The sequence below is a fragment of the Aythya ferina genome (genome assembly GCF_964211825.1).
Source record: "Aythya ferina genome assembly, chromosome: 13".
In the NCBI taxonomy this organism is placed as follows: Eukaryota; Metazoa; Chordata; class Aves; order Anseriformes; family Anatidae; genus Aythya; species Aythya ferina.
The window spans coordinates 349,051-375,417 of NC_140311.1; the positions used below are offsets into that span (position 1 = coordinate 349,051).

Below are 26,367 nucleotides of genomic sequence, written 5' to 3' on the forward strand. Positions count from 1 at the left end.
CCCGGGGGGACGGGCAGGGCGGCCCCGGGGGCGCGGGTCACCGCGGCCGGCCCCCGGAGGCGGCTCGTGTGCCCCCGGCCCCAGCCCCGCGGCGGCCGCCCCCCCGCGGCGAGGCGTCGCCCCGCTTTACGGCCCAGACTTTGTCCCCGGCGGCGCTCGGTGCGTGCCCGGCAGCTCGCGGTGCGCTGCGGGCGCGGCAGGGGAATGGCTCCCAGCTGACGGCTCCGCGTCGGGACCCGCACCTGTCCCGCTCCAAAAAGTAAGGGGGGGGGGGGGGGGGGACCGGGGGGGGCCGGGGCGCCGCGCGCGTGTCCCCCCGGGCAGTGCCCTTCCCCGGGTGCAACGTCGGGGGAGAGCCCGGGGCGCGGGCAGACGGAATTAATCCGCTGGAACGGGGGCTGATCGGCCAGCGGGTGTGCTGAAATCTGGGCTTGCCTTCTGCTTGCAGCTCCGGTTTTGTTAAGGGATCGGCAGCACTAACTCCTGGGAGTGAAGGCTGTGCTGTAAAACGTCGAGGTTCATTGACGACCAGAACACACAATTTGTGTTTTTTTTTTTTGTTTCTTGTCACAGATTTCAATGAAAAATGAACTTTTGGAAAAAGGACGTAAAGGTTATTGGTGTTGTTCGCCGTCCGTTAGCAGAGTAACTGAGTGGTGAGGAGATGCTGTGAGGACAACCTGAGGACAGAGCCAGCCCGGCCCGGGGAGCCTCGGTTGGGCGAGGCTGTGCCGCTTCCCAGCCGTGCCCGGGCTCTGGACGGGGCGGCCGCGAAAACCTCGTTAGGCTGTCGGGAAGGTTTCCTCCTTGACTTTTTCGCTCAACACCAGAGTGAATTCGCACGGCATTTAGCCTGCCGCGGCTTCTGGTCTAGTTTTATCAGATAAAGGCTCCGATGATGCAGCGCTGAACTTTAATGTGGGAGGCAGGGACTCGGGCACGTAGAAATCGCGGGCTGACACAGCTGGGGCTTGTCGGCAGGCAGGCTTCTTGGCCAGCTCCAAGAGTCACTGCTCGGCCTTGGTATGCAGCCTAAGCTTTGCCCTTTCCTAGGATTAGATACCGCTGTCCAAGCCGGTAAGATCAGAGACTGTAACGACTGGCCCGCACCGAATGCCCGGTCTCAGCAGCGCCCAGCCCCAGCTCGGTCTCCCTGGCGCTGGCTGCGGGTTGCAGCTCCCCGAGCCCAGGCCTTGGGGTGCCGAGCAGCCCCTCGCCCGGCTCCGCACCGGCGGCAGCCGCGGGGCCGCGCCGGGCCGGGGGCGGCGGGCAGCGAGCGGCCGCGGGATGCGGTGTCTGCCCCGCTGCTTCTCCGCGGCGCTGGGGCCGGGGCCGGGGCCGGGCTGCGCCCGGGGCCGTTCGGGTGCGTGGCTGGGAACGTGGCGCTGCCCTCCTGAGGGGCTCGCGGACAGAGCTGCTGCGGGAGAGAGAGCCGAGCCGTGCGGGGGGGACGGGGATGCCTCGAATCCAGGGGAGATCCCCGCGCCTTCCTTCTGAGGAAGGAGGGAAGGAGCTTTTTCCAAGCGGAGAGAGGCTTTCTTTCAACTTCTAAATGTAATGCATGTTTGGAACCAGTAATACTTAATGATAATTAGCTTTTGAGAATAGGACAGCATGTTTGGAAATCACAGAATTACGGGTTGGAAGTGATGTGAGTAGGTGTCCTGTCCATTGCAGTGTACTGGGGTCGAATCCAATGTATTGGGCATCAGATCTGGTAACAGATTTCACAGCTTCCCTGGGAAAGCCTTTTGTGTGTGATGCCGTGCTAGCCAAAGCCTTACAGAATATCTACTTTTGCCACAAATAAAACTCCAATTCATGTTGTTACTACCAAAGATGGGAGAATAAATAATGACAAACCTCTTTATAAAAGCAAACAAAACCCTGTCTGCTTGGTGTGGTGCTATGTCACCATCCCCTTCTTTTTGGAGTTCAGGAAAGCTGATTACCTTAAATATCCTTGATAGATCGCATTTTTCTTATTCTCACATTTCCTGTTTCTCTCCGCTGAACTTTTTCAAAGTTGCTTTTATGCGTATAAAGAGCTGGACATATATTTTAGATGTCAGTTTGGTTATTGGCTGCATCCAGCTTTAAGTACATCAACAGATGAGATCTTTCTTAAGCATTTTCTTGTGATTTGTATTTATTTTCTCATCCATTTTATTCACAAGCTATTTTTTATCCTCTGGTGTAATTCTACTCCTCCGTATTGCATCAGTTTCTTCTTCATGCAGGTAGTTCTTCAATGAGGTAAAATATTGTGAATACTGGTTCAATTTCATAAAATTTCCGCAACTTGCATTGGATCTCTCTTCAGAATGTTTCTCATGCGTACACCAAGCTTGTTGTCAATCACAAGTTTTATGAGTAAGGTCCTTACTTCATGATCTAGATTGTGGAGAAAATAGTTAATATAAGAGCAATCTTGAAAAAAGTTAAAATTTACAATTACTTCATAGTTACTAAGTCATACTTCTCAGGTGGCTTAGTTGAGCAGAGGGATATAGGCAACAGTTAACAATCAAGTTTCTTGTGCAGGATTATTTTCTTTTGCCTTGTATGCAGACCTTTAAGATGATTTGGGACGTTGGTATCGGTGAAAAACTGATCACTTTAAATTCCACTGCCTGTGGCACATTCTGCTCAGGACCCCCAGGCCTTAAGATGGTTGCACAGCATAGGTATTTATGGCTGCCTGCTCTGCTAACAAACACCGTGACTGTTCACCTTATCCCCTACTGAGTGAAATCTTACCAAGTTAGCAGCACAACATTATGAAACATGTAATGTGGCCAAATTGTTCAAAAGACAAAGCAATAAGTTAAACTGTTATGAGAGAAGCACGGTTTACTGGCATAAACTCCATTCACCTTGTGTGTTACGGGGATGATTTCCTTGTTGTCTCAGACCCATGGATATTTAATGACCACAGCAGGACTTCTACCTGATGTCCTCACACCCTCTCAAAATATCCAGTAGTTTCAAACCAGCTTATTTAGGATAAAGTTATGAGGTCATTCTGCTTCTGTTTTACTAAGTTTGTTTTTCCTTTTCCCCCAAATAGGCTTATCCTCCAAAGCATTCACTTCTGGCCACAATGGAATTGTTCTGGTTGTTGCTGTTTTGCATCCATTTGCCAACACCCACGTTTGCTGGAGGCATCACCCGAGTCTATTACCTGGGGATCCGTGAGGTGGACTGGAACTACGCTCCGACAGGAAAGAACATGTTCAGTAATCAAAGCATTGCACATAGCCTGTATGTTTTGCTCTGTAAGAACTGAATCTGGTTAAAGTCTGCTAGCTTAAACTAGTAATTTTCTGGGTAACTTCATGCAAGTATTCTGGGGCATCTAAGCAAGCAAGAGACAGGATTAAGTGTCTGGTCTTTATGAGCTTAATGGTTAACTTGTTTTATTGTACGAAACTGTACCAGTGGGAAAAAGAATGGTCAATTTAACGGAGCATCCAGTGACCAATGCTGGTTATGCTAGAGGGAAGTACAAACACTATAATAGAACAGATTGTGCAATACTCTGCCCTGGGGTTTAATTTTTCGTAGTTCCAGCTGGAGATCAGCTTACTTATCCTGAAACATAATGAGTTTTCACCTTGATGAAAATGACTTAATGAAGCTGGCTTTTTTTTATGTAAATGGGATTTCAAGCCTTAGACTGGATGGAGCTTCGTGAGTGAAACCTTAGTTGTTTTTAAAATGTTTTTTTTTTGGGGGGGAAAAGTAAATCTAGAAACTGCAGTAATTGCTTTGAGTCACAACAAAAGCAGTTTTTGTTTCTGGTTTTCAAAACCCCAGGCATTTTTTCTGTTGTTGTTTTGTTTAGATTTTTTTGGTCTTGCTTTCCACAGCTTTTTTAAGATATTTACGTTTTTTCCTTTTTCTATAAACTGTGTTTATTGGCTTGCTCTGTTGTTTATGCTCACATGCCATAATAAATCACAGAATAACACTTGGGGATTTCAACATTTTGTTTCAAAGTGACGCAACTGGACTAGGATGGGTTCAAAGGAAAAACAAGGGCCACCAGTTTAGCATGAGAAATTCCCCATTCTCAGGAGATGCTGAGTAGACTTAAAGTATTCACAGAAAAAGAAATTCCCCAAAATTCAGGCTAAATAAAGGTGTTTTCACCAATTCCTGCAGTGATAACAAATGCAGTGCTTTTTGTTTGCTTTCTCTCATAACACATGAAGAGAAGAAAATGAAGGTAATGGCTATTAAACTTGAAGTATTTAAATTGTCACTGCACACAATTAGTTATTGGGACTTGTACAATGACTGCAGAAGTCAAATTGCTAGCAGTAAGAAAATAATTTGATATGAATATTAGAATTGGTAAAATGCTTGAAGAATGTGTTTTGTTTGGAAGAAATGAACTATGTAGGGAAAGAGGCAGATATGCAAAAAAGTACAAATTGTCCATACACTTTGATAATAGTGGCTCCAGGGATGACCTCAGAAACATGAGCTTTAGATGGTGAGGGGCTGGGCTCTAGCTATACAATGAATGACGAAGGCAATGTTAATTGGTCTTTGCCTCCACTGTTCATCTTCTGGAGCAAGGTATTGAGTTTCTCTGTTTCAGGATGTATGTTGCTGTAGGTTTCCAAGGGGGTGAGAGAAGTTACCTGAGCTCTCACTCAGGCCTGTCCTACTCATACCTGTACCATGACTCATCTCTTATCTACTAAGACATAGTCATAAAGAGCAAATATGTTCCTGTGTTGAACTTTAGTACCTGTATGAGTTTTTAACTCTGAAAGCTGATTATGTGCAGGGTACATACCTGCCTGACTTGTCTGTCATAATACAAGTAGCTAAGAGTACGTTGAGTCTAAAAGCATCTTTTAGTCTGGATTTTCGACAGAGAGCTCATGTGATTCTTTTTTTCATCCCTTCTTGTGATCCAGCAGCAAACCCCACAAAGGTGTTGAGATAAGTTTCCAAAGGACCGACAAAGGTGGAAGCGGGAGTGGGAAGGGCTTTGGTCTTCCCACGTCACTTACATGTGATTGTCAGAGAAGCACCATCTTTCTCATTCTTTGTTTGCACAGTTCAGGGGTGCACTTTGTCCTTTCATGACAAATGGAGGGTGAGGCCATGGCTTTGTGTATCAGCTGGAGTTTGGTATCTGACTGTACTTGTGGCCCTGGTTCCAGGCGCACTGAGGTATAAACTGGCCAGCGTCCTGTTGTATTTCATGTGCTCCAAAGCAGACAGTTGTATCACTCACTATTTCATGAATAGGTTGTGTTCTGTGTCACAGCAGCCATAGGTGGGAAGAGAAAGTTTGCTGCTGGTTTAGGGTGTGTTAGGGTAGAGCATGGGAGGTTCTCTGTGATGCTGAAAGCTTCAGGGCTTACCTGAGAAAGCTACGTGTCATCACTACTCTTGTGTTACCGACAAGCTGTTTTGTATAATGCATTTCTCATGGTGCCTTTCCCTTTTCTGAATTTAACAGAAAGGCCTCAATGTTCCTGCAGTCTGGCAAAGACAGGGTGGGAAGCACATACAAGAAATCTGTGTACAAGCAATATACAGATGCCACCTACACCACCGAGATTCCCAAACCTGGCTGGCTGGGGTTTCTTGGGCCCATCATCCGAGCAGAAGTGGGGGATACCATTAAAGTACACCTAAAAAACTTTGCTAGTCGGCCATATACAATCCATCCTCATGGTGTCTTCTACGAAAAGGACTCTGAAGGTAAATGAGCCGTTGCCAAAATGGAGATGGATTTTTCTGGTTGGGAACTGAGGAGTATACACTGAGGAGAAATGTCTGTAAAGAATCCACAGACTTGGTTAGCCCAGAGCTGTATTGCTGGAAAGCAAATGTATTTCAGTCTTTAAGTCACAATGTTGGGTTTGTAGGCTTATGGGTCTGGGAGTAGTTTCCTGACTTGGACATTAAAGTACACAGTCTGGATTGCTTGATTTTTGTAGAGCTTCCAAGGCTTGCTAGTGGGAAAGTGGCATAGAAAATATTATATTAATTGTTTAAAGTGCTGCAGTATGAGAGCCACGAGTGTGATAAGCTTCATTGAGCTTCACAGGAATGATAAAGTATGAGGCCAGAGAGCTACACATGGCCTTGTTGAAGGCCAAGCAGCAGTAGGCAGAATGGCAATAACCTTTGAGCCTGTGCTGATCTGTTTGCTTGGCGTGTTGCCTTACAAGGGTTTTGTGACTCAGTTTCTCTTTAATGAATGACATTAAGTGCTATTTCAACCTTGGGATGCTGAGTCTTGATTTGAAAACTGCTACCCAAATATATACACAGCTATCTACTGAGTGTGAGAGGCTCAGTATAAGGTTACATGTTTGGACATCTCTGCTCTTCTTGAATGGATGTTGTGATTGCTCAATTGTTCTAGGATCCCTGTATCCTGATATGTCCCCCCAGGATCAGAAGAAGGATGATGCTGTCCCCCCAGGAGGGAATTACACCTATACTTGGACTGTTCCTGAAGATCACAGCCCAACTGCTGATGATCCAAACTGCTTGACCTGGATCTACCACTCTCATATTGATGCACCAAAGGATATTGCATCTGGGTTAATTGGGCCGCTACTTACATGCAAAGAAGGTAAAAGTTCCCAGGGAAAGCAGCTGAGTTTCATTTTGTGAAGATTTTTGTGGTGACTTGGGTAAGGACAGGATGAGAAGATACTCCAGGAGGCAGCTCCCAACCAAATGGGAAAATGTGACATGACTGAAGAAGACAGTACCTGTGTTCTGGTTGGGTTCTGATCATTGCATTGTCTTTATCCTCTAGTGGCCAGGCAGCTGAGCTTGTAGGCTTCTTGATCTGAGAGGGCTGTTTAAATTCATGTTAGGAGGGGGAATCTTGCCTGATATCTAGTTTGTATATTAAAAAATTAGGGGTACTGTTTGGTTTCAGCAGAAGTGAGAACACTGGAGTTGCAGTTCAGCCATGCGGAGCTGGAGCTGCATAGGATTGAGCCATATAGTAGCAGCAGTGTACTAGAAATGGATGCAATTGCTAGAACTCTGAAGTGAGCCATGCTAGAATGGTGGGGAAAGCATCTGTCTCTGACTTGTGTGATAAGAAGTTTTTCTTCTGTTGGTGTTTTAAACCCTTAAAACCAATGTTTGCTTTTCTGCATGGATGGGTAATCATTCACCTTTTCTTTCACCCTAGGAATACTGACTGGCACTTCTCAAAGACGCCAGGATGTGGATGTCGATTTCTTTCTGATGTTCAGTGTGGTGGATGAGAACCTAAGCTGGTACTTGGATGAGAACATTGCGTCATTCTGCACAGATCCAGGCTCTGTAGACAAAGAAGATGAAGAGTTCCAAGAGAGTAACAAAATGCACGGTCAGTGTCATCTTTGTGAAGCTACTGACTTTGTCCAGATACTCTGGGTGTGCCAGTGCTCTAGTATCTTGAAATGCACATCTGCCATTGTATACCAGGCTGCAGGTAGAGGGAAAAAGGGTAGTAGAAAGCTGTGAGATCACATGCTAAGCAAACAATGTCACAGGGACAGTGCAGCAACTCCAGGGGAAAACATGTTATTTTGATCTAATCTTTGGCTTGAGTGAGCCTTTCTTAGTTGTTTGGAGATTCTGAATGTGCTTCATGTTAGGAAATGACTTCTGTAACTGAGCTCTCCAGAAGAAGAGTATGAGTTCTGGGTAGGTCTATCCTTCAAACCTGTCTGTATTGTCAGCTGCAAGCACAAGCTCTGAAGGCACTTCTGATCTCTGATTTTTGACTTGTTTGTTTTTTCAGCTATTAATGGCTTTGTGTTTGGGAATCTCCCTGTGTTGACGATGTGTGCTGGGGATCACATTTCATGGCATCTCTTTGGAATGGGCAATGAAATCGATGTTCATACAGCCTACTTCCATGGAGAAACACTCAACATTCGAGGCCACAGGACAGATGTGGCCAGCCTTTTCCCAGCCACTTTTGTTGCAGCAGACATGATCCCCAGTAACCCTGGGAGATGGCTCCTGAGCTGTCAGCTCAATGATCACATAGAAGGTGAGACAGACACTGGAATGTGTTCCACACGGTGGCCTCCCTTTTTTCTCCCAGTGTGGTCTTGTAATGCACTTTGTGGTAGGGGACAGTGCCTTGGGCAGCATTCCCATTAAAAATGTCCATAGTTGAATGGGTGATTCCTTGTCTTGTATAAATTGTGGTGGGTTAGTTATTAATATATATGCTAAGCTTACCAGGGGTGACTTATAATGATGTTCTACATTGGTCACTGATGAACACTGGCACAGCTGAAACTTAAAATGAGGCAGTGCCCTAAGAACAGTAGTCCCTGTAAGAGGCCCTGGCATGGTACATCTGAGGAGAGAAGGGTCTGTTTGCTCTCTGTCTATCCTTATCTAGCATCTAATATTTAAGGTAAGAAGCTCTGTTTACCAGCATTAAAAATCCTTTCTGTGGGAAATCACCTTCTAATCACCTTCAAATCATTATTCTAATCACCTCCCAGCCATGTACCTTTGGGGACAACAGAAAAGGAATGGCTGGTTTGTGGTAGGAAGGTGGGACTGTTTGCTGGTTGAGAGGCATTAAGCCTGTGTGTCCTCCACCATGTCTTGGGCAGCTGGGATGGGGGCTTTCTACGAAGTCCGGCCCTGTTCTCAGCAAGCTCTGGAACCTGCTCTGAAGGGGAAAGTTCGGAAATACTACATAGCTGCAAAGGAAGTGCAGTGGGACTACGGACCTTCAGGACATGACCAAAGCAGCGGGAAACAGCTGAGTGAGGCAGGCAGGTAAGCAAAAGGCTGATGGGGGTTTCTAGTATGAAAGGAGGCTGCTGAAGAAAATGTGGGATTTCCTTCTTAGCAAATGACACGTCTGCAATTCACATGGATTAGCCCAACTAAAAATGTCAGCTGCTGTAGCTGGACTGTACCAAAAGCAGTACTAGGTATCTCAGGGTACTTCACGTGGAAGTGTGCTGCTGTGTTTTGTGGCCTTACCTGCAGACTCCAAGAGTCCCAGTTTATGTAGAACATGCGCTGCTGCTTTTTTCTCTGGGCTTCATTTCTGCTTGGTGTGCCTGACCTAGGAAGAAATCCACAGGTCTGATAAGCTACTAAGCAAGTGCATTTTGCAGCAGACACAGGGTGGCAGAGCTAGTCTGCGGATATGCTTCAGTGTAGCCTTGCTGCAGCAAGCAATTTCTAGGAAATTAAATGCAGTGACCTCCATGACAGCTTTCCATTCCATGTGTCAAATGATTGTGGTAGCAGTGGTTTCTGAAACTGAAAGAAAGGCATGCCTCCCTCTCCCTTCCCTCCCCTGGGAAGCTGTTGGAGACTGAAGAAGTAGAAATGCAGAGAGGTTAATAATTTACCCAAAACCATGCAGCAACTCTTCCAGACCGTAGAACTGCAAGCTATCTAGACCCGTGACTTGTCCTTGTAACTAAGCTGCCTTTCCTGCAAGGCAGGTTACATCTGTCTGTGGTGGAGAGGGTGGTGGCAAAGGAAATAAATCCCTCCTTACAGCTGTCGTGTGTTTACAGTTATGACTGTGGTTGTCCCCTGGGCTGTGTTGTCTTCCCATTTACTGCATTGCCCTCTTTTGCATATTGTACAGAGAGATGCTGTTCAGACCTGTGCCTTTGAACCTGGTTGTTTCAGCTGGGAGAGGTCCCTGTGCCAGCAGTGCTCGCTGAACACAGCTGACATGAGTCTGGAGGGTGAAAACACTTCACAGTGATGAGCTCTGCTTATTCTAAACCAGAGATGCTCCCCTTGTCTGAGAAAGCTGCTTAATGTGGAGATGCTGCTGGCATTGCCAGAGGGGCATGTTGTAGGGAGTAGGGCTGTGGAGAGGAAGCAGGAGAAAAGGACTGATTTCCATAAAAATAACCTGGCATTTGCTTTTTGCCTTTAGCCCTGCTGAGAAGTTTTTCAAGCGTAGCCTCTACCGAATTGGGGGAGTCTATTGGAAGGCCAAGTATGTGGAATATACTGATGAGAGTTTCCGTGAGGAAAAGCAGCAGTCAGAAGAAGAAAAACACCTTGGCATACTCGGTAGGAATCATCCAGCAACACAAAGCCTCTTTCAGTGCCAGTGAGAACAATGGGCTGATGTCAGGAGTTAACTATGCCTTTGTTTCTTGATGCAGTGAGGTGTTTTAAAGCAGTTACACTTAAGACTGAGGCACACACGCCTAGGATGTGGATGGTAAAGCAGAGGGAGTTGCTTTTCTGCTGGGGCAGTCTTCAGAGGTCAGTAGTAAGGGCTGAGGGACACAGTATAGTATTTGTGACAGTAATCAGAGCAACAGAGCAGTGTTTATAGCCAGAGCTAAACAGGTCACAGCACTAGCCCCTAGTTTTATGCTTTTGACTACCTTCAAGGCACAGTACAAACCCCACTTTCTCACAGAAAGCTTCCTCTCCCATGTGGGCTCTCTCCATTAGAGCCAGGTATCAGTGAGGGTGGTAAAGAAAGATGAGAGAAGAAAATAGAGTCTTCAGAGGGAGTTGAATCGTGTATGAAGGCTGTGCCACACACAGTAGAAGTACATAGGTGTGGTCCAGTTCCCTGCATCAACAGTGACTAATAATTTAATGACACCAGAAATTAGCAACAGCAATACCCGGGGAGGCTACAGAAGGAAACAGCACATGGATTAATACACAAATCTGGGGGGAAAGAGACACAAGGAAGTATTAAGCAGCTGAATGTAAGTGAAGTGGTTGAATTATACATAGAATGGGAGATGCAGCCTAACTGTGAGTCTTGTTGGACCCTGGGAGCCAGGGAAAACAAAAGGACTGGTGTTGCCAGCAACAGCCTATAGGAAGACAAGTGAGCGAATTCTTGGATATGACTTCATACAAACAAATTACAGTTATTTTCTACTAAACTAAACACACTGAAAGAGCAATCAATGAAAAATTCTCTGGTCAGATAAATAAGCAACATCCACAGTGGGAGTTGCATGAACTCATTTGACCTGATCCCCCATCTACCTCTGCTCTGAATCTTCTCCCATCAGCCTTGGATCAAAGGTGGCCCTGCTTTGTTTGGCTCATGTGGCTGTCCTGTGATTTGCTCTGCTGCTGACACTCACTCTCTGGTGTTTGTGTAGGTCCTGTGATAAAAGCTGAAGTTGGTGACACCATCCTGGTGACGTTTGTTAACAAAGCCTCCTGGCCGTTCAGCATCCAGCCTCATGGAGTGTCTTATGGGAAGGCATGGGAAGGGATGCGGTACCATGATGGTTTGTGGCTAACTTTTTTTTTAATTAATTGTGCTGGGTCTTTCTGGGATGGAGCTAAATTTCCCTGCAGCAGCCCATATAGTGCTGTGCTCTGCACTTGCTGCAAGACCATAAATTAATGCTATTCCTGGTGGTGGAGCTCCACAGCCTATGTCTCCTCCATGCTATGAAGTTCCTGCATCCAGGAGAGACTGGGTGTGCTCTGGAGCCTGCTTGGTCCTCTGAGCCTGCCTGAGGCCTCAGAAAAGGAGTCATTCTGCCAAGCTCATGCCCAGAGAGGGTGCCTGAGGGAGCATGGTTCCAGAGGTGCTATTTTTGTGAATGAAACTGGTAAACCAAAGCTCAAACTATTTCTAGATGTCTGAGACCCTAGTGAGCAAAGAAACATTCCCAATGCACTCCAGCTTAGGTAACCACATGCTTCCAACATGCATCATCCTAGATGCAGCTGGATCCATTTCGTTATTTGCTGTCACCATGCCCATCTCTGCCTTGGCACCAGGGAAGAATTTCAGTGATACTGAGAGCAGCTCTGTGTGCGCCCTCTGAATACTTCCACTTCCATCCTTGAGATGCCTGCTGTTTTAGTGACATGAATGAAAGCCAAGTGTGGATGTACCTGGTGAGAAGTTGCAACTAGTTTGTACAAGGACCTTGAGAATAACCACTCCAATCTCTGTTTTAAAGGTCTGTCCCAGCACGGGATTTCTGTTGCACCTCTGCAGAACTTTACGTACAGATGGACTGTGCCAAAGCATGTTGGACCGACGTCCAGTGACCCTCCCTGCCTGACCTGGATGTACAGCTCTGCTGTGGACCCTGTCAAAGACTCCAGTTCGGGCTTGGTAGGCCCTCTGGTCATCTGCAAGCCAGGCACTTTGGATGACAACAACAAACAGGTAAAAAGAATTTTCCTGTCGCACTGTTACGAAACAACCTGGCAGAGAGAGGAAACATCAGCAAACATTAGGGAACACAATGAAAATAAATCTGCAACAGTGTGAGTCCAGAGAGTCTAATTAAAGTCTGTTAACATCATGTTAACATCATGTTAACAACATGTTAACATCAGGGCACTTGTATGCCACAGTTCTGGTGGGAAAGGCTAGCATTCTGGACTCCTGAGGGCTGCCCTTGAAATAGTTCCTGGGCTTTGCTTTAAAACAAAGTACTTTCTTCAGAGGCATGTGAAATATTCATTGCAATCGCAAAAACACCAAAAAAACCATCTTGACATACTTGCAGATGAAAATCTACATGGTGTGCTTGAATGATAAGATGCTTTGAGGTTTGGGTGAGCCTTATTTATTCTGCAAGATCGGCTCATTTTCAAGCATAGCCAACTACAAAAAAAGCATATGAAAATCCATTTTGTTCTATAGATTTGATGAAAGATAGGTGAAATCTGAAGGATGACCAGAATTTCCTCTTGGAATTTCATTCAGGGATGTTCTACTCATTGCAATAAGTCTTGGGAAGAATCTAAATGAATATACCAGGGAAGTGCAAGATGTTAACAGACTTTTGCTGTGAAAAACAGTAGGTGGCAGAAAAATAGTCTGCTGTCTTCCTACCTACCTAGCAGTTCAGATCAGGCAGTGGCTGAGAAATCTGAAAATAGCTTCTACTGAGCCTCCCTAGGGGAGTTTGCTTTCTGCCTGCTTTCACTGGTGGCATGATGTAGCTAAACTAAGAGTTCAGAAGAGATCAGCATGTTCGTTAGGGTAGAACTTTGAATCTTCAGAGAGGATCATGAATATATAAAGTCCAATACATGAAGGAGCTGTAGTAATGATGAAACATTTACAGGTATTGAAAGGGAGTAAACAAAACAGAGACAGAAAGGTAGGACAGGGAAAAACCACCTGGGGTGGTGATTCTGGCTCCACAATATTAGGCAACCCTTTAATGAATGGTTAAGTGGGACAGGTGCACAGCCATTCTGCACATGCCTCTGTGCCCCGCTGGAAAATGCTTAGCCGTCTCTGCAGGGTGTCCTCCTGGGTACAGCTAAGGAAGCTGATACAAAAATGAGCATCTGGACAGCGCAGGCAATGTTCTGTTAATGGGGAAACTCACCATCCTGTGGGATGCATTTCTTAGGAGAATTAACATTTTTAAGATTTTAAGGTAATAAAAAAACAAAACAACAACAAAAAAACAAATTCAGGCCTGTGGTAGGAGGAAGGAGGGGTGGAACATAGTCATCAGCCTGCCCCAACAGCCAAATTCTGGTTTTAGGTCTGATATGGATGGGTGGTAAAACCTACACTAAATGTAAGGGTGGTGGGGGAAGGAGGCAATGCTGTAATATTCTTGGGCACATGTTGATAACTTCACTTGAGCAATATCAGGGCAAATGCATAAGTGGTGCCTCTTGTGAAATGAAAGATAAAACATTCAATTTGAGTAAAGGGACAGAGCCCTGGCCCTCTGTGAACCAATTTAGAAGATAAAGAGGAAAGTGAGAGCCAGACAAAACAGCTTTATCTGTAAGGATAGTTGATTTTAAAAATTAACAGCCATCATTGTGATTGTATCTTAGAAAGGTATCGACAAAGAATTTTACCTTCTCTTCAGTGTGTTTGATGAGAACCTCAGCTGGTATTTAAATGCAAACATAAAGTACTATTTGAGGATGGAAGAGACTTCTGTGAAAAAGGATGATGGCTTTGAGGAGTCAAACAGGATGCATGGTATGGCCTGATGGTGTTCTGTGGGCAGCGGGACTGAACCTGCAAAACGCGTCCTGGTGATCATGTTAAGTCAGCTGGGATGCTGGAGTGGTTGTGGGTTGTATTGGGCTCAAATTAAGTGAAGCTACAGAGCGGATGGGATGTTGGACAAGAAACAGGCTGTCTCAGGAAGCCTGTCCTGAGTGTATTCAGGGCCAAATTACAAGGAAGATGCTTTTCCACTGGCAGGCCTGCCCTGTCACAGTATATACACAGAATGAATCTCCAGGCTGATATCTACCTGCAGAGAGTAAATTGTTTTCTCCTTTGCAGCCATCAATGGATTTATGTTTGGTAACTTGCCTGGGCTGGATGTCTGTGAAGGAGACAATGTGTCCTGGCACCTTCTGGGCTTGGGCAGTGAAGCAGATGTACATGGAGCTGTGTTTCAGGGAAATACCCTGCAGATGAATGGGATGCGGAAAGATTCAACCAGCCTGTTCCCCCACACATTTGCTACTGCCTTCATGCAACCTGATAACAAGGGTAAGTGTCTGTGTATCTAACTTAGTGTCAGGAAAAGTCTCCAGTTGTGATATTTGCTCCTATGGCTGATTCATTAGCATGACGTGGACTTGTGTGTTCCAAGTGTTACATGCTGAGCTGTGCTTTAGATCGGGTTTGGTTCCATTTACAGCCCCAAAACTCTTATCTTTGCATCTGCTTCTGGAGAAGAATGGGAGATACAGGATCTTGTTCTATATTGTCCCAGGCTGATTCTATAGCCTGCTGCTTCTTCCTATTAAATATTTGTAGTAATAGCCCTGATGGACTTTGCTGCCTGTTATCTATGGAAACATGCAAACGCATCTTTCAGAATCAAGTAGCAGAGATGTCAGTGCAATTCTGCTGTCCATGGCTTGCAGAGGTTCACGTTAATTTCAGACCCTTGTCTTCCCAGTTTGGGATTAAACACGCAACGCCATGTCTCCTTCATGCAATGTGATGGCCTCTGCTGCTGCAGCTCGTCTCCTCCCCTTGACATTTGCAGGCTTGACTTCTTTCTTAACCCGCGATGGTAGCACAATTGTTACCTCATTTGTTTCTTGACATCTAATAAGCTGGTTATAGTGTGTGTAAAACAGCTTCCCAAGATGATTTTTGTGTAGGACTTTGTTGTGCCATTCCTCATTGGTTTCTGTAACAACCCCTTTTAATCTCAGCCTATGGCAACCAAGCTCCCTACACAAACACTCACTATACACAGCGCGCATACCGATGTCAGCCCTGCGTGGGAAGCAGCTGTTTCCTGGGATCTTTAAGAGGAGCTGTTTTCCTTGTTTGTGCTGCCTCCCTCAGGGGTTTTCGAGATCTACTGCCAGACGAGCAATCACTACCAGGCTGGGATGAGGGTACGCTACTCCGTTTCCAAGTGCGGCAAGAGGGACGTGGCTCCTGCCCCTCCGTACAGGGGGGTGCGCACCTATTACATCGCGGCGGAGGAGCTGGAGTGGGACTACGCGCCGGACCGGAGCTGGGAGAGGGAGCGGCACAGCCACTCCACAGAGAGGTACATCTCTTTTGGGGATGCCTTGGGCAAGGATTTTTGGCAGACCTTGGTAAAGTCTGTCAGGGCAACTTGGCCACGTGTGACATGGTGCACGTGCTGCTGCTGGGTGCTGATGGAGCTGCTGCCCTCAACCTTTGCAGCTGCAGCAGGTCTCTGGGAAAACTGTCAGCTGGCAAAACTCCTGCCACAGGTTAGCTGTTTATTTCCCATGAGCGTTTGAGTAACACAGCACTCGTTCTGCATTTCTCAGCTACGCCGATATATTTTTGAGCAATGAGAATGGACTGCTTGGCTCCCGGTACAAGAAAGCAGTTTACAGGGAGTACACTGATGGGACTTTCAAGACTCCTAAGGCTAGGACGAATGGTGACGAACACCTGGGGATACTAGGTAAGGAAGTGTGCAAGGGGTACATTTTCTGTTCACACAGCAGCGGGACTTGGACTCCAGTGGTTAAGGGCTGTAATCTGAAGGCCTCCCACATACTCAGACATCTGCTATGTGTGCAAGGATGAGGAGAAATTCAGACTTGTCTGTTGTCCAGGCCTGCCAGCCATGGAGAAAGCAATAAAGAGGGTCCTGAGTACAGCTTGTCTTAGAAAGCTGGGTTCTTAAGCCTGCCTTTGCTGCCAGATTTCTTCCATGTCTCAAGCAAAGCATTTTTCACAATGCCATTTCTGTAGCTGTGAAGAAATAACTGCTGCCTTCTATAGAGCAGTCTGAGAGATGTGGTTGAAAATCTGTAGCTGTGAAAAGAAGTGCATTTGGGATAAAAGCAGTATGGCTTTGGGAAGTGGACAAGCACACTGCAACGTTGATGGAAGTCTATGGAGACACAGCTGTTTTATGAACCCAGGACTTTAAGTGGTGACAGAGCAGCAAAGTTGAGGCAATGTGTCGCTTGAAATAGGCTGCAGCTCTGATTTGTGACACTGTTGAGCCAATTTGAATATTACTGGTCTTTTTTGAAACTAATGCCATGGGGTGATAAAGATGTTGCAAACTTTAGTATAGTGCTATTCAGAAATTAAGGAAGAGGAGAGAGGGGAAGCATCATAAATATTGTAAAGGAGTATCTCTGGGGAGAAGAGAATGAAAAAGTGGTAAGAATATTCTTAGAAGATATACTGATAGTTTTTGCTATTGCATATTATTGCTGTCTCTAGGTCCTTTTCTGGGGGCAGAAGTGGGAGAGATTCTTAACGTTGTGTTCAAGAACAATGCCACACGACCTTACTCCATTCACGCACATGGGGTGCTGGAAAGGCAGACAGGGCAGCCACAAGTAGCAAACCCCGGTAAGTCACCATGTTCTCAAGCCTCATTCCTGTACAAACTTAGGAAGCTATCTTTAGCCTACAGCTAGACTTGTTTCTTTAAATAGGCTTAGAGATACTTGTTTTCTTCTGGTGGAGACCTGGAACTGAACAATAACTGCTCTTTCAGGTTCACTGTGCTTTCTGTGATCACCAATTGTGTGGGAAGCCCAGGAGAATTCATATTTCTGCTGTGACTTTGTGATAAGCATAGCACAGGTTTTCTGTACGGCCTTGTTCTTAATACTGAGCATGGTTTGTAAGAAGGAGAAAGGTGATCACTGCTCACAGCTTAGTCAGTCCTTGGTAGTAGCCCTGGGCTGATGAGCCATGATGTGGAAATCTGCTTCTTTTCCTTATGACCTGTGTGTTTTGTGATGTGCATGGTTGCTTGTCAGGATGCTGGCTGAGGTCACCAATTCCTTTTATGTTCCAGATGCGAATTTATGTAATTTTTTGGTCCCCTTCAACTTGTACATTCTTCAGAGCAGGCTATGTCTCTGCAACAGACAGGCTTTCAGTTGGGCCCTGTCTTTCTGAAATGTATTACTAATAAGCAAAACAGTAATTTCAAAAAGGAATTTGAATGAGCATCATAAATATCCTTCAAAGAGATGAATGATCATCTCAAGCTCCATTGGTACTGAAGAGAGGCAGAATTCCCTTGGTCTGGTCTAGTTTCAAACCTGGCAAATAAAACAGAATTGTGCCAATTCCTATTAGCGTGTGCCTCCTGTCACCCTTCTGCTTCTTTTGTGAGAGGGGAGCTTCCATCCTGCTTTTCAGTGCCTGAGGATGGAAGACGAAATGTCCAACAACATTAGAATTGTATTTACACTTCTGAGACAAGGTCGTCTTTTCTTGTTCTGCTTTGCATGCTGCTCAGCAGCCTGGCAACTTGGTTTATCACATTGGTGTTAACGGTGCTTTTCTGTCTCTCAGGTGACATAGTGACATACCAGTGGGAAGTTCCTGAGAGGTCTGGTCCAGGGCCAAATGATTCAGCCTGTATCCCTTGGATCTACTACTCCATGGTGGACCCAGTAAAGGTAAAACAGAAGAAGCTATAACCAGAAAAGCATGGTTAGACCAATTTTTTGTCCCCTCTAGAAAACAATGTGAGTTGAATACAGTTTAGGGATTGGCCCAGCTGAGAGGTAGAAGAACCATCTAGTGATATGTCTATCACTCTCCTGGGAGAGGGAATCCTCTGAATTTGTTATGTTTGTCATTATTTTTTTCCTAATGCAAACCTGCATAAAGCAATTTTATGTCACCTTGAAACTAACCTTCCTTCAGTTTTTTTTTTGCAGGATGTGGGAACATCTCCTAGTGAGTTCTGGCTTGTATTGGTGAGATCAACAGGGTTAATTTAGAAAGGCAGGAATTATCCAAATTTAGGCCATATGAGTAAAATAGGGAGATTTGAGCATTGCTAGGTTCTACTGACATGTGGTGGTTTTATTCAGGTGGGCATCTGAGCTCCACCACAACCGCTCTCTCACTCCCCCTCTCCTCAAAGAGGAAGGGGGAGAAAAATACAGGAGGAGCACTGATTTTACAGGGAAACAACCTGATGGATCCTGAAGTAAAGCATCACATTAAATCCAGAGATCATTGTCTTTTTATCTCAAGTTGCAGATGTTTTTGCAGCCACAGAATGAAGAGTATTTTGATATCATTCATGTTTATGGCTTTTTGCATTCATAAGAGCATGTATAGTCACTGCTCTTGTGCTCTGCTAGCTGATTTTCACCAGTGAGAGTACTTATGCAGTAGCACAGTTTATTTTAAGTGGGGTGATGCAGGGAACAGTGAACATGGTTGCTGAATGGTAAAGATCTGTGTACAAAAGTCAGGGTGAGAAGATCCTTGCCTCAGATTTTTATCCTTTGTTTGGATTAGGATATGTACAGTGGTCTGATTGGACCCCTGAAGGTCTGCCGGAAAGGGGCACTGCAAACTGACGGGCTCAGAAAGGATATAAAGAGGGAGTTTGCTCTGCTGTTCCTGGTTTTTGATGAAAATCAGTCCTGGTACTTGGAAGAGAATGTGCAACGTTACAGTAAGGGAAATCACAAGGATATTGACCTACTGGATGAAAGATTTGTGGAAAGCAACAAAATGCATGGTAATGTTTATTAGGCACCTACGCACTAATTGCTGTCTATGCAAAGTTGAACTTGACTCTGTGACCTTCATAAGTTGTCAGAAAAGCACAGAAAACAAGAGCCTGACTCAAAATAAATGCCCTCACTCTTTTCCCTCATCAGCAGCAAAAACATAATTAAATTCTGTATTTCTCAGTATTATAGCACATACACGACACAGATGTTTGATCTACAATGAAGGCTGATCATTATGGCTGTCCTCCTCAGGAGGAATAGCAAGACATGGGCCAGAGAGGTTAATATCTGATGTGTCTGAGTGACTCCAGAGAGGAAATAGTATTAAATGTGAAATTAATATGTCAGACTGATTTCGTTCTGTTCATCTTAGGACCATAACAATATGTTAGGTTTCAAGTTAATTGACCAGGCTGTGTGGTTGCAATACACAGGCTAGTTCTTTTAGCTGATTTTCAAGAAAACTATTCCTACAATAGTAGAATGAACAGATTTCTCTAAATTCATGTTGTATTTGATTTTCCTACATATTATGTGTGGATCTACCTAAAATATGCTCTGCAAATGCCAAGGGGTTCATCTTGATGAGATGAGAATAACAGAGTTCCATTATATATGCTATTATTACTACTTATTTTGTGTAGGTGATACAAAGAATCCCCAAATACTCATGTCCATTAAGTTATAATTGTCAACTCAATTATTATAGCTAGCAAAAGCAACACTGAAGTTGAATGTTTGTTTTGGGCTGCAGAAAGTGCCTATGGCACACCTGGGAATTAAACACAGGTGTTCCTGTCCTCAGATCATGTCTCTTTCCATCTTTTTCCCTCTGTCATCTATGCATGGGAGTTTCACTGTGTACTCTCTCATTCAACCCACTCACTGTTTTGGTTCTTTTCCTGCATTTGCAGCCAAAGCAGTATTCCTTCTTGCTGTGCTAATTATGAAACAAAGCTGTACTATGTAGTGATTTTTCAAATGATCAGCACATAGTGTGTGCAACCAGCATGAGATGTATATAATGACAGGGTTGCTTGTTGGCAGAAATTACCTGTTTTCATTGTTCAGTAAGCAAATGGTTCAGAGATTTATGTGTATATATGTATATACCTATATTTCCCTAGCGCTAAGCCAAATCTAGTTTACGCATCCAGACTTCTAGAAGCAACTACCCCTGCTGGCTGACTCCAGGTTTTCAGCAAGTAGCTTTTGAGACTTATTTGAGATGAGCTTACAGTATGGCTTTATATGCAAGTCATGTCTTCTGTTAACAGAGTGGATAAGTAGCTGAGTTGTAGAAAGACCACCAAACTTCTTGGGAGACTGTCATATGGAAGACATGAAACACCAATGCAGTAGTTCCTTGATGAGCTTTGAAGCATCTAACTTGTCGAGCATGTTCTTCTTCTGAGATGCTTTGGGATCTTTACCATTTCAATAACAGCCTTTTCTACTTTCTGCATATGTTATTCACTGCACAGCGATCAATGGGAGGCTCTATGCAAACTTGCCTGGGCTGACCATGCTCCAAGGAGAGTGGGTGAACTGGTACCTGCTGGGAATGGGTCAGGAGATTGATGTCCACACAGTCCATTTTCATGCTGAAACCTTCATATACAAGGTAAGAATATCCTGTAGATAACGAAATGGGGACTGGCCACTGATATCATCACTTTTTGTGAGACTCTGATTTGAACTTCTTGAATGATTTCACAGCACCTTCACCCAACTAGGAAAGGAATGTGGTTTTACACATCCAGATCCAACTGACTGAGCCTCTGTATTGTGCTGATACGTCTAGCTAAACCCTTCTCAGGATTAGGCATTACCAGATTGTATTTGTTTTCACAGTTGCAGCCCTGGAGCTACTCTGTGAATCTTATGTAGAGCTTTTATAAACTGTAATAGGACTGATGTGATCTCTAGTGACACCGACAGAATCCTTCATTACTAAAGAGACGTACAGAGCGCTGCTTGCTGAGTCTCCCTTCCCTTTGACAGAATGGCAAAAGCTACAGAGCAGATGTCGTGGATCTGTTCCCTGGGACCTTTGAAATGGTGGAGATGTTGGCTGGGAACCCTGGGACATGGCTACTTCATTGTCATGTATCTGATCATATTCATGCTGGCATGGAGATACTCTTCGAAGTCTTGCCTAAACCAGGTTGGAAATATTGCTGTTTGTTACCGTGAAATGTATGACAGCACTTTGCACTAATGCCACTAAATCCTGTGTTTGCATCATACTTAGCAACGGTTTCGTACCATAAACTGCCGGTTAATTGAGTGGATAATTGCTATTAATTTAAGATATTCCATTGGAATATGGTAACACCTTCAGCTGGAGTTAAACTCTGCAAACCAATTTGTTATTACTTTGCCTAGGGTGGTGTTATAAGTTTTATTTTAGCTTGAGTTTGGGAAGCAATGTTCAGCCATCAGCTAGCAACTGTTGTTATTAAGAATATTACATGTGATCTGAATGCATGTCCTAAGGCTTCTCATTTCATCAGGAAACAGTGGAAGGTGTTCAAAGATGAGTGACACTGTTCTGGGTTTGGCTGCACTGGAGTTAATTTTCTTTGTAGCAGCCTGTACTACGCTGTTAGCAGAACAGCACTGATAACACACTGATGTCTAACTGTTGGTGAGCAGTGCTTACACTGCATCAAGGTCTTCTCTACTTCTCAGTAGCTTGGGGTGGGCAAGAGACTGGGAGAGGGCACAGCTGGGACAGCTGACCCAAATTGACCAAAGGGATATTCCAGGCTGTATCACATCATGCTCAGTAATAAAACGAAGGGGAATTTTTTCCAAAGTAGCCATTACCTAGGGTCTGGTTGGCCATTAGTCTGCTTGTGGTGAGTGATGGCTTTTGCACCACTTGTGGGGATTTTTTTGTTGTGTTTTGTTTGCTTTGTTTTGTTTTCCCTTTCACTTATTAAACTCTCTTTATCTTGACCTACAAGTTTTCTTCTCACTTTTGCTTTTCCAGTCCTCTCCCTCATCCTGCTGTGGGGGGACCAAACGACCCTGCCAGCCGGGATAAGCCCACACTTAAAGACACTGTGCTTTTTTCTCAAAGGGTTGTGCAGTGGGAGGGAGTCTGCTCTTGAAGCAGGTAATGCAAAAACCCTCTTGGTGTGATGTGGAGAGGGAAAACATTGACAGGAGAAAAGAAAACATACAAGCCTTGGAAAACCATGTTGCATCTGGATCTGATCCTTGCCAGAAGTGCCATGTTCTAGACTTGATTTGTTTGGCCCAACACTTTGTCACTCATTTTTTGTTTCCTTTCAGAGCCAGTGCTTCAAGTGCTAAACTACGATGAAGGTATAGTATACCTTGTATTGCTAAAAAGTGTGTGTGTGTGCATGGCAAAGGAGGAAGAGAACTCTTGTCGGTGTGGAGATCTGGATTTGGAGGAGGAGGAGGGAGAAGCACAAACACTATTTACAGCTTCTCCTCAGCCATGCTGGGCAGGGTGTTAGCCTGAGGCCTGGCTACTGATGGGTAACAGGGAGGTTCCAGGTGAATTTATTTATCTGTCCTCTAAATGTCTGTGCTCTGATGATAAAACTAAGACAGACTTGTTAGGCTTGTTTGACCTTGTTAGGTCAAAAAGTTTAGTGTCCTCACATCCTGCTGTGCTTCTGTGTATGGATTTATCATACAAGCAGAGATTCAAAGGGTCTTAAAGGAGAATGTTGCAAAGGAGATGATTTTTTCTTATGCTTTTCAATCAAAACTTATGGGGTGTCTTAGATTATTTCCTGGAGGTAGAAGTCTGAAGAGATCATAGTGGTGATTTCTTCCCATGACTTTTCATCTCTCTCCACAAATGCTTCTTTTTTTTTTTTTTAACTGCTTTGAATAAATCCATCTGAGCTGATTTCAGAGGCAGCTTACACCAGCTGAAAGCACACCCATCTATCTACAAGTCTTCAGTCCCTCTCCACTGATAGTTCTGCCATGTTCTTCTCAGCAGTGTTTTCCTCACTCAAAATGAGTGTAAATAAGAGGAGTAGGAAATGTCACAGCAGTACTGACAATATTTAAATAATTTGGTTTTACACTCGAACATCTTCATGCATCTTCATGTGTGCTCATGAAGCAAAAACCTTGACTGACAGCTGTTATCCAGGCTGCCTTTCTCAAAAGGTTTCTGCTGCCTCACTGTGGAAGAGTAAGAACTCAGGATCTGAAGTGACTCACTGCTGGCATGGCTGAGCAAGTGCATTCTGGAAAGTGGTGGCCTGGGCAACTGCAGAAGCCATGGGGGAGCTTGGAGCAGGGTGGGAAGCTCGCAGCAGCCTCAGTCTGGATGCATGTTTTCTTCTCAGTTCTTTTCCTAGCTCAGCCACTGACTCCTCACACAACCTTAGACCACCTCCTTTATAGTGGATTTAGCAGTGGTTAGTTGATAGGGCTGAACAGCTCCGAGATCTTGAGGTGGAGTGAGTTAGGGAAAGAACCATTTATTCTCAAATTTGTGTGACCTGAGGGATGAGGGTCTGTTGGATGGACAGTGATTGGGTCTGCTTTGACTTCCTTTGATTGTGTTGCATCTTTCTTTAGCTTCTTTTCAGTTGTATTATTTCTGGTTCTCATTGGCACCATTCTCATTGGCATTCTCATCTCTTTTTGTTATTTCTCTCAGTGACACCACCGGAGAATGTGGATGAGTCCCAGAAGGTCAGGCTTTTTGGAGCAAAGTTGCCTGTAGGGCAGGTAGAAGCTGCAGTCATCTGTCTAGCTGTTGCAGGCTTGGTCCTCCTCCTGATTGCTGCTGTCCTCCTGGGAGTTGTCATCTACCTTGAGAGACAAAAGAAGCTAAGACGCAACAGGAGGTCTATCCTGGATGATGGATTCAAACTCATGTCTCAAAAGAATTCAGGGCTATAAAAGCTTTGTACAAACTCCTGGCTGTGTGCTTGGAGCAGAGACTGGATCATTGTCTACAGCAAAGATTTTGGGGCATCATTTCCATTGTACACTAGGCTTCTAGGAGCTAAGGAGGGAAAGCTGGCGCCCTGGCCTCTTCCTCATCACTCTGCTCTGTAATGAAAATATCCGTCCAGGAGAGAAATGAGGACCCTTTCAATCAGCTCAAGACAAGCAACAGGAGTAAAAAGGTCCTTCTAAAACACTTATCCACAAGAAAGAGAGGAAATATTTCCCGTATTTTCTTCACTCCAGAACAACTCCACTTGGTCTTTCTCAGCAGAAGAGCTTAGTCTAGATTCCAGTATTGCTCCTTTGCCAAAGATGAGTCGGATATTGTCTCCCAACAGACCTGTGAGACTTTAAATTAATTAACCTGAAGGGGGAACATAATCTGTGATTTTTTTTTTTTGTGAATCAAGTAAGAATGCAGAAGAGAAAATGTTAATTTAGAGTTGAATTGCTGGTTTTTGATGAGTAATTGGACAGATGTAAATTCAGAGCAGTGCATGTCAGTGTCTGCGAGCACTCCAGTGGGGAGCATGACAACAGCTGTGCCTCACCATCAGCCTCACTGATGCATCGTTGTGCTCTCAGTACCTTGGGCGATGGGTTCTGATGCCAGGTGTCCTGTGTCTTGTGCTGGGAGATAAAGCTTTGCCAGTGCTGCAGAGCATCGTGGTGACCTTCCTGTGTTGCAGTTCTGCCAGTGAAGTGCTGCACCTCAGCATCTGTACAGCTCCTTGTGCAGCAGGAGCAAGAGTTCTGTGGTGTTCTGTGATGTGGTTTGTTCTCTCAAATACATTTTACTGAAATTATCTAAGGAGTTCAGCTGTTGCCAAGTTAATGCCATGAGCTGAGCTAAAGTCTTGTGTGATCTGCAGTTCGTGTTTGGGCAGAAAAGTAGGAATGCTTCCCCCAAAGGTGAAGGACAGCAGTGGCATGCTGCTGCTGCTGGTCTCTGTGGGAGAGGGGCTGGGGGCTGGGGCTGGTGAGAGCCAGAGCGCTGCAGGGGGTGGCACAGCCCCCAGGAGCCCAGAGCTCCCCACTCATCGTGTCCTCCAGCTGCAGCCGTGCCCGCGCACCGCAGGCATGCTACCCTGCACATCAGGCACCAAGCAGTTCCTCGTGAAGTACCCATCTGCCTGCCTCTCCCCCTGAATCCCTGTTGTCTAAATGGGTGCGGGTTGGTGCTTACATATTTCTGTCCCTGGTTTTAAATTGGAAAGGGTAGAAAAGAAATCCTTCCTGTGTGGCTTTCAAAGGCAATTAAAGCAGAGCTAGCTAAATGGCTCTAATGACAAGAGACTGCTGTAGGCTCTTTAGGTGTATCAGCTCTGTTTTATTCAGAGCAATGGTTATAACGTGCTTAATCATGCTCAATTCATATTGCATCCCTGCGTATTTCCAGCTGCTCTTTACTTTGGCAAAGGGGGAGAAAGCTCATTAATTTCCTTTCATTACACTTCATTAAGAATGGCGAAGAGCTGGAGGGCTGTTGAATGCTCTGAACATGGGCACTCTGCTCATTGTCAGCCCTGGTTCAGCTGCTGCTGCAGACCAGAGGTCTTCAAGCTCCCCACTCCTAGGCAAATTTCAGAAGCTCACAGGTAAGAACTGGGCAGGAACCCTTTATTGCCCCCCTGCCTTCCGCCTCTATCCCATCTTGTGAAAAAATAGATAAAATATTCTCAGCCCACTCTGAGATAAAGGAGTTGTTTTAAAGGCCGTTCACTTTCCTCAAGGAAAGCAGAAAAGAGGAAGTTCCCCTTTCCTCAGGCCGGCACCAGCGCCAGGCCACTAGGCTGGACAGCAGCAGGCCTGGGGGTCCCTGCTGGCTCTGAAGCAGGGAAGCGTGGGGACTGGGGCAGGATATCTGGACTTGCACGTGCGTCCTGAACAGGGGCCTGTCAGAGCTTCTCCAGTGAACAGGGGGCTTTGGGCCTCGTGGACCATGAGTGGTGGAGGTCTCTTCTCCAGCCTTGGCCGGTAGGGCAGGCTTGAGCCCACACCCTAGAGGGGGCCTCAGCTGCGTGGCTCTTCTGAAGAGGACTGTGTCCTCTGACAAGCAATTCCACCCCAGACTGAGAAAACTCAAGAGAAAGCTTGGACAAACACCATCATTTTGACAAAGCTTTTTGTTGAGGGATGGAGGGAGGAGAGGTCAGAACAAAACCTGATGTGATGAAGAACAGTTTATAAGCAGCTTCACAACTGCCCCTGATCGTAAGTTGGTTCTTCCATCTGGTGGGAGGATGAGGAGGAGGAGAGATGTTTCACAGTTCTGGTGACTGTGAGCTGCAGCCCGTGAGCAAATGTTTTTTTGGCAGCAAGCCTTCTATCTGAGCACCCTACAGCATCTTGTTTATGCTTATCCTTGATGCCCATATGACTACCCAGGAGTCATCTTCTCTAGAAGACAGCATGGAGGGCAGGAACAGAGTCTCAGCACTGTTGTTCCATGGAGAGACA

The 26,367-nt window shown here is 45.3% G+C and overlaps 1 protein-coding gene across 6 annotated transcripts; it reads left to right on the plus strand.

The window, feature by feature from the left end:
* The first annotated feature begins 125 nt into the window (after nt 1–125).
* Nucleotides 126–24,718, plus strand: HEPH (hephaestin). 6 transcript variants are annotated; one of them, XM_084534001.1, is made up of 22 exons: nt 136–259; nt 574–1,077; nt 3,071–3,264; nt 5,486–5,730; nt 6,401–6,613; nt 7,190–7,369; nt 7,787–8,041; nt 8,622–8,790; nt 9,923–10,062; nt 11,130–11,261; nt 11,949–12,160; nt 13,807–13,957; nt 14,270–14,482; nt 15,296–15,506; nt 15,757–15,896; nt 16,673–16,804; nt 17,765–17,871; nt 18,728–18,953; nt 20,433–20,572; nt 20,953–21,115; nt 22,252–22,284; nt 23,612–24,718. In XM_084534001.1, exons 3-22 carry the CDS (start codon nt 3,104–3,106, stop codon nt 23,854–23,856), a joined length of 3,468 nt encoding a protein of 1,155 aa, XP_084390127.1. In that variant the 5' UTR covers nt 136–259; nt 574–1,077; nt 3,071–3,103; the 3' UTR covers nt 23,857–24,718. The 6 variants fall into 6 exon arrangements, with proteins under 6 accessions (XP_084390126.1, XP_084390127.1, XP_084390128.1 ...); XM_084534002.1 differs by having other exon boundaries at nt 138–259; nt 574–656; XM_084533999.1 differs by having other exon boundaries at nt 151–259; nt 574–613.
* The last annotated feature ends 1,649 nt before the right edge of the window (nt 24,719–26,367 follow it).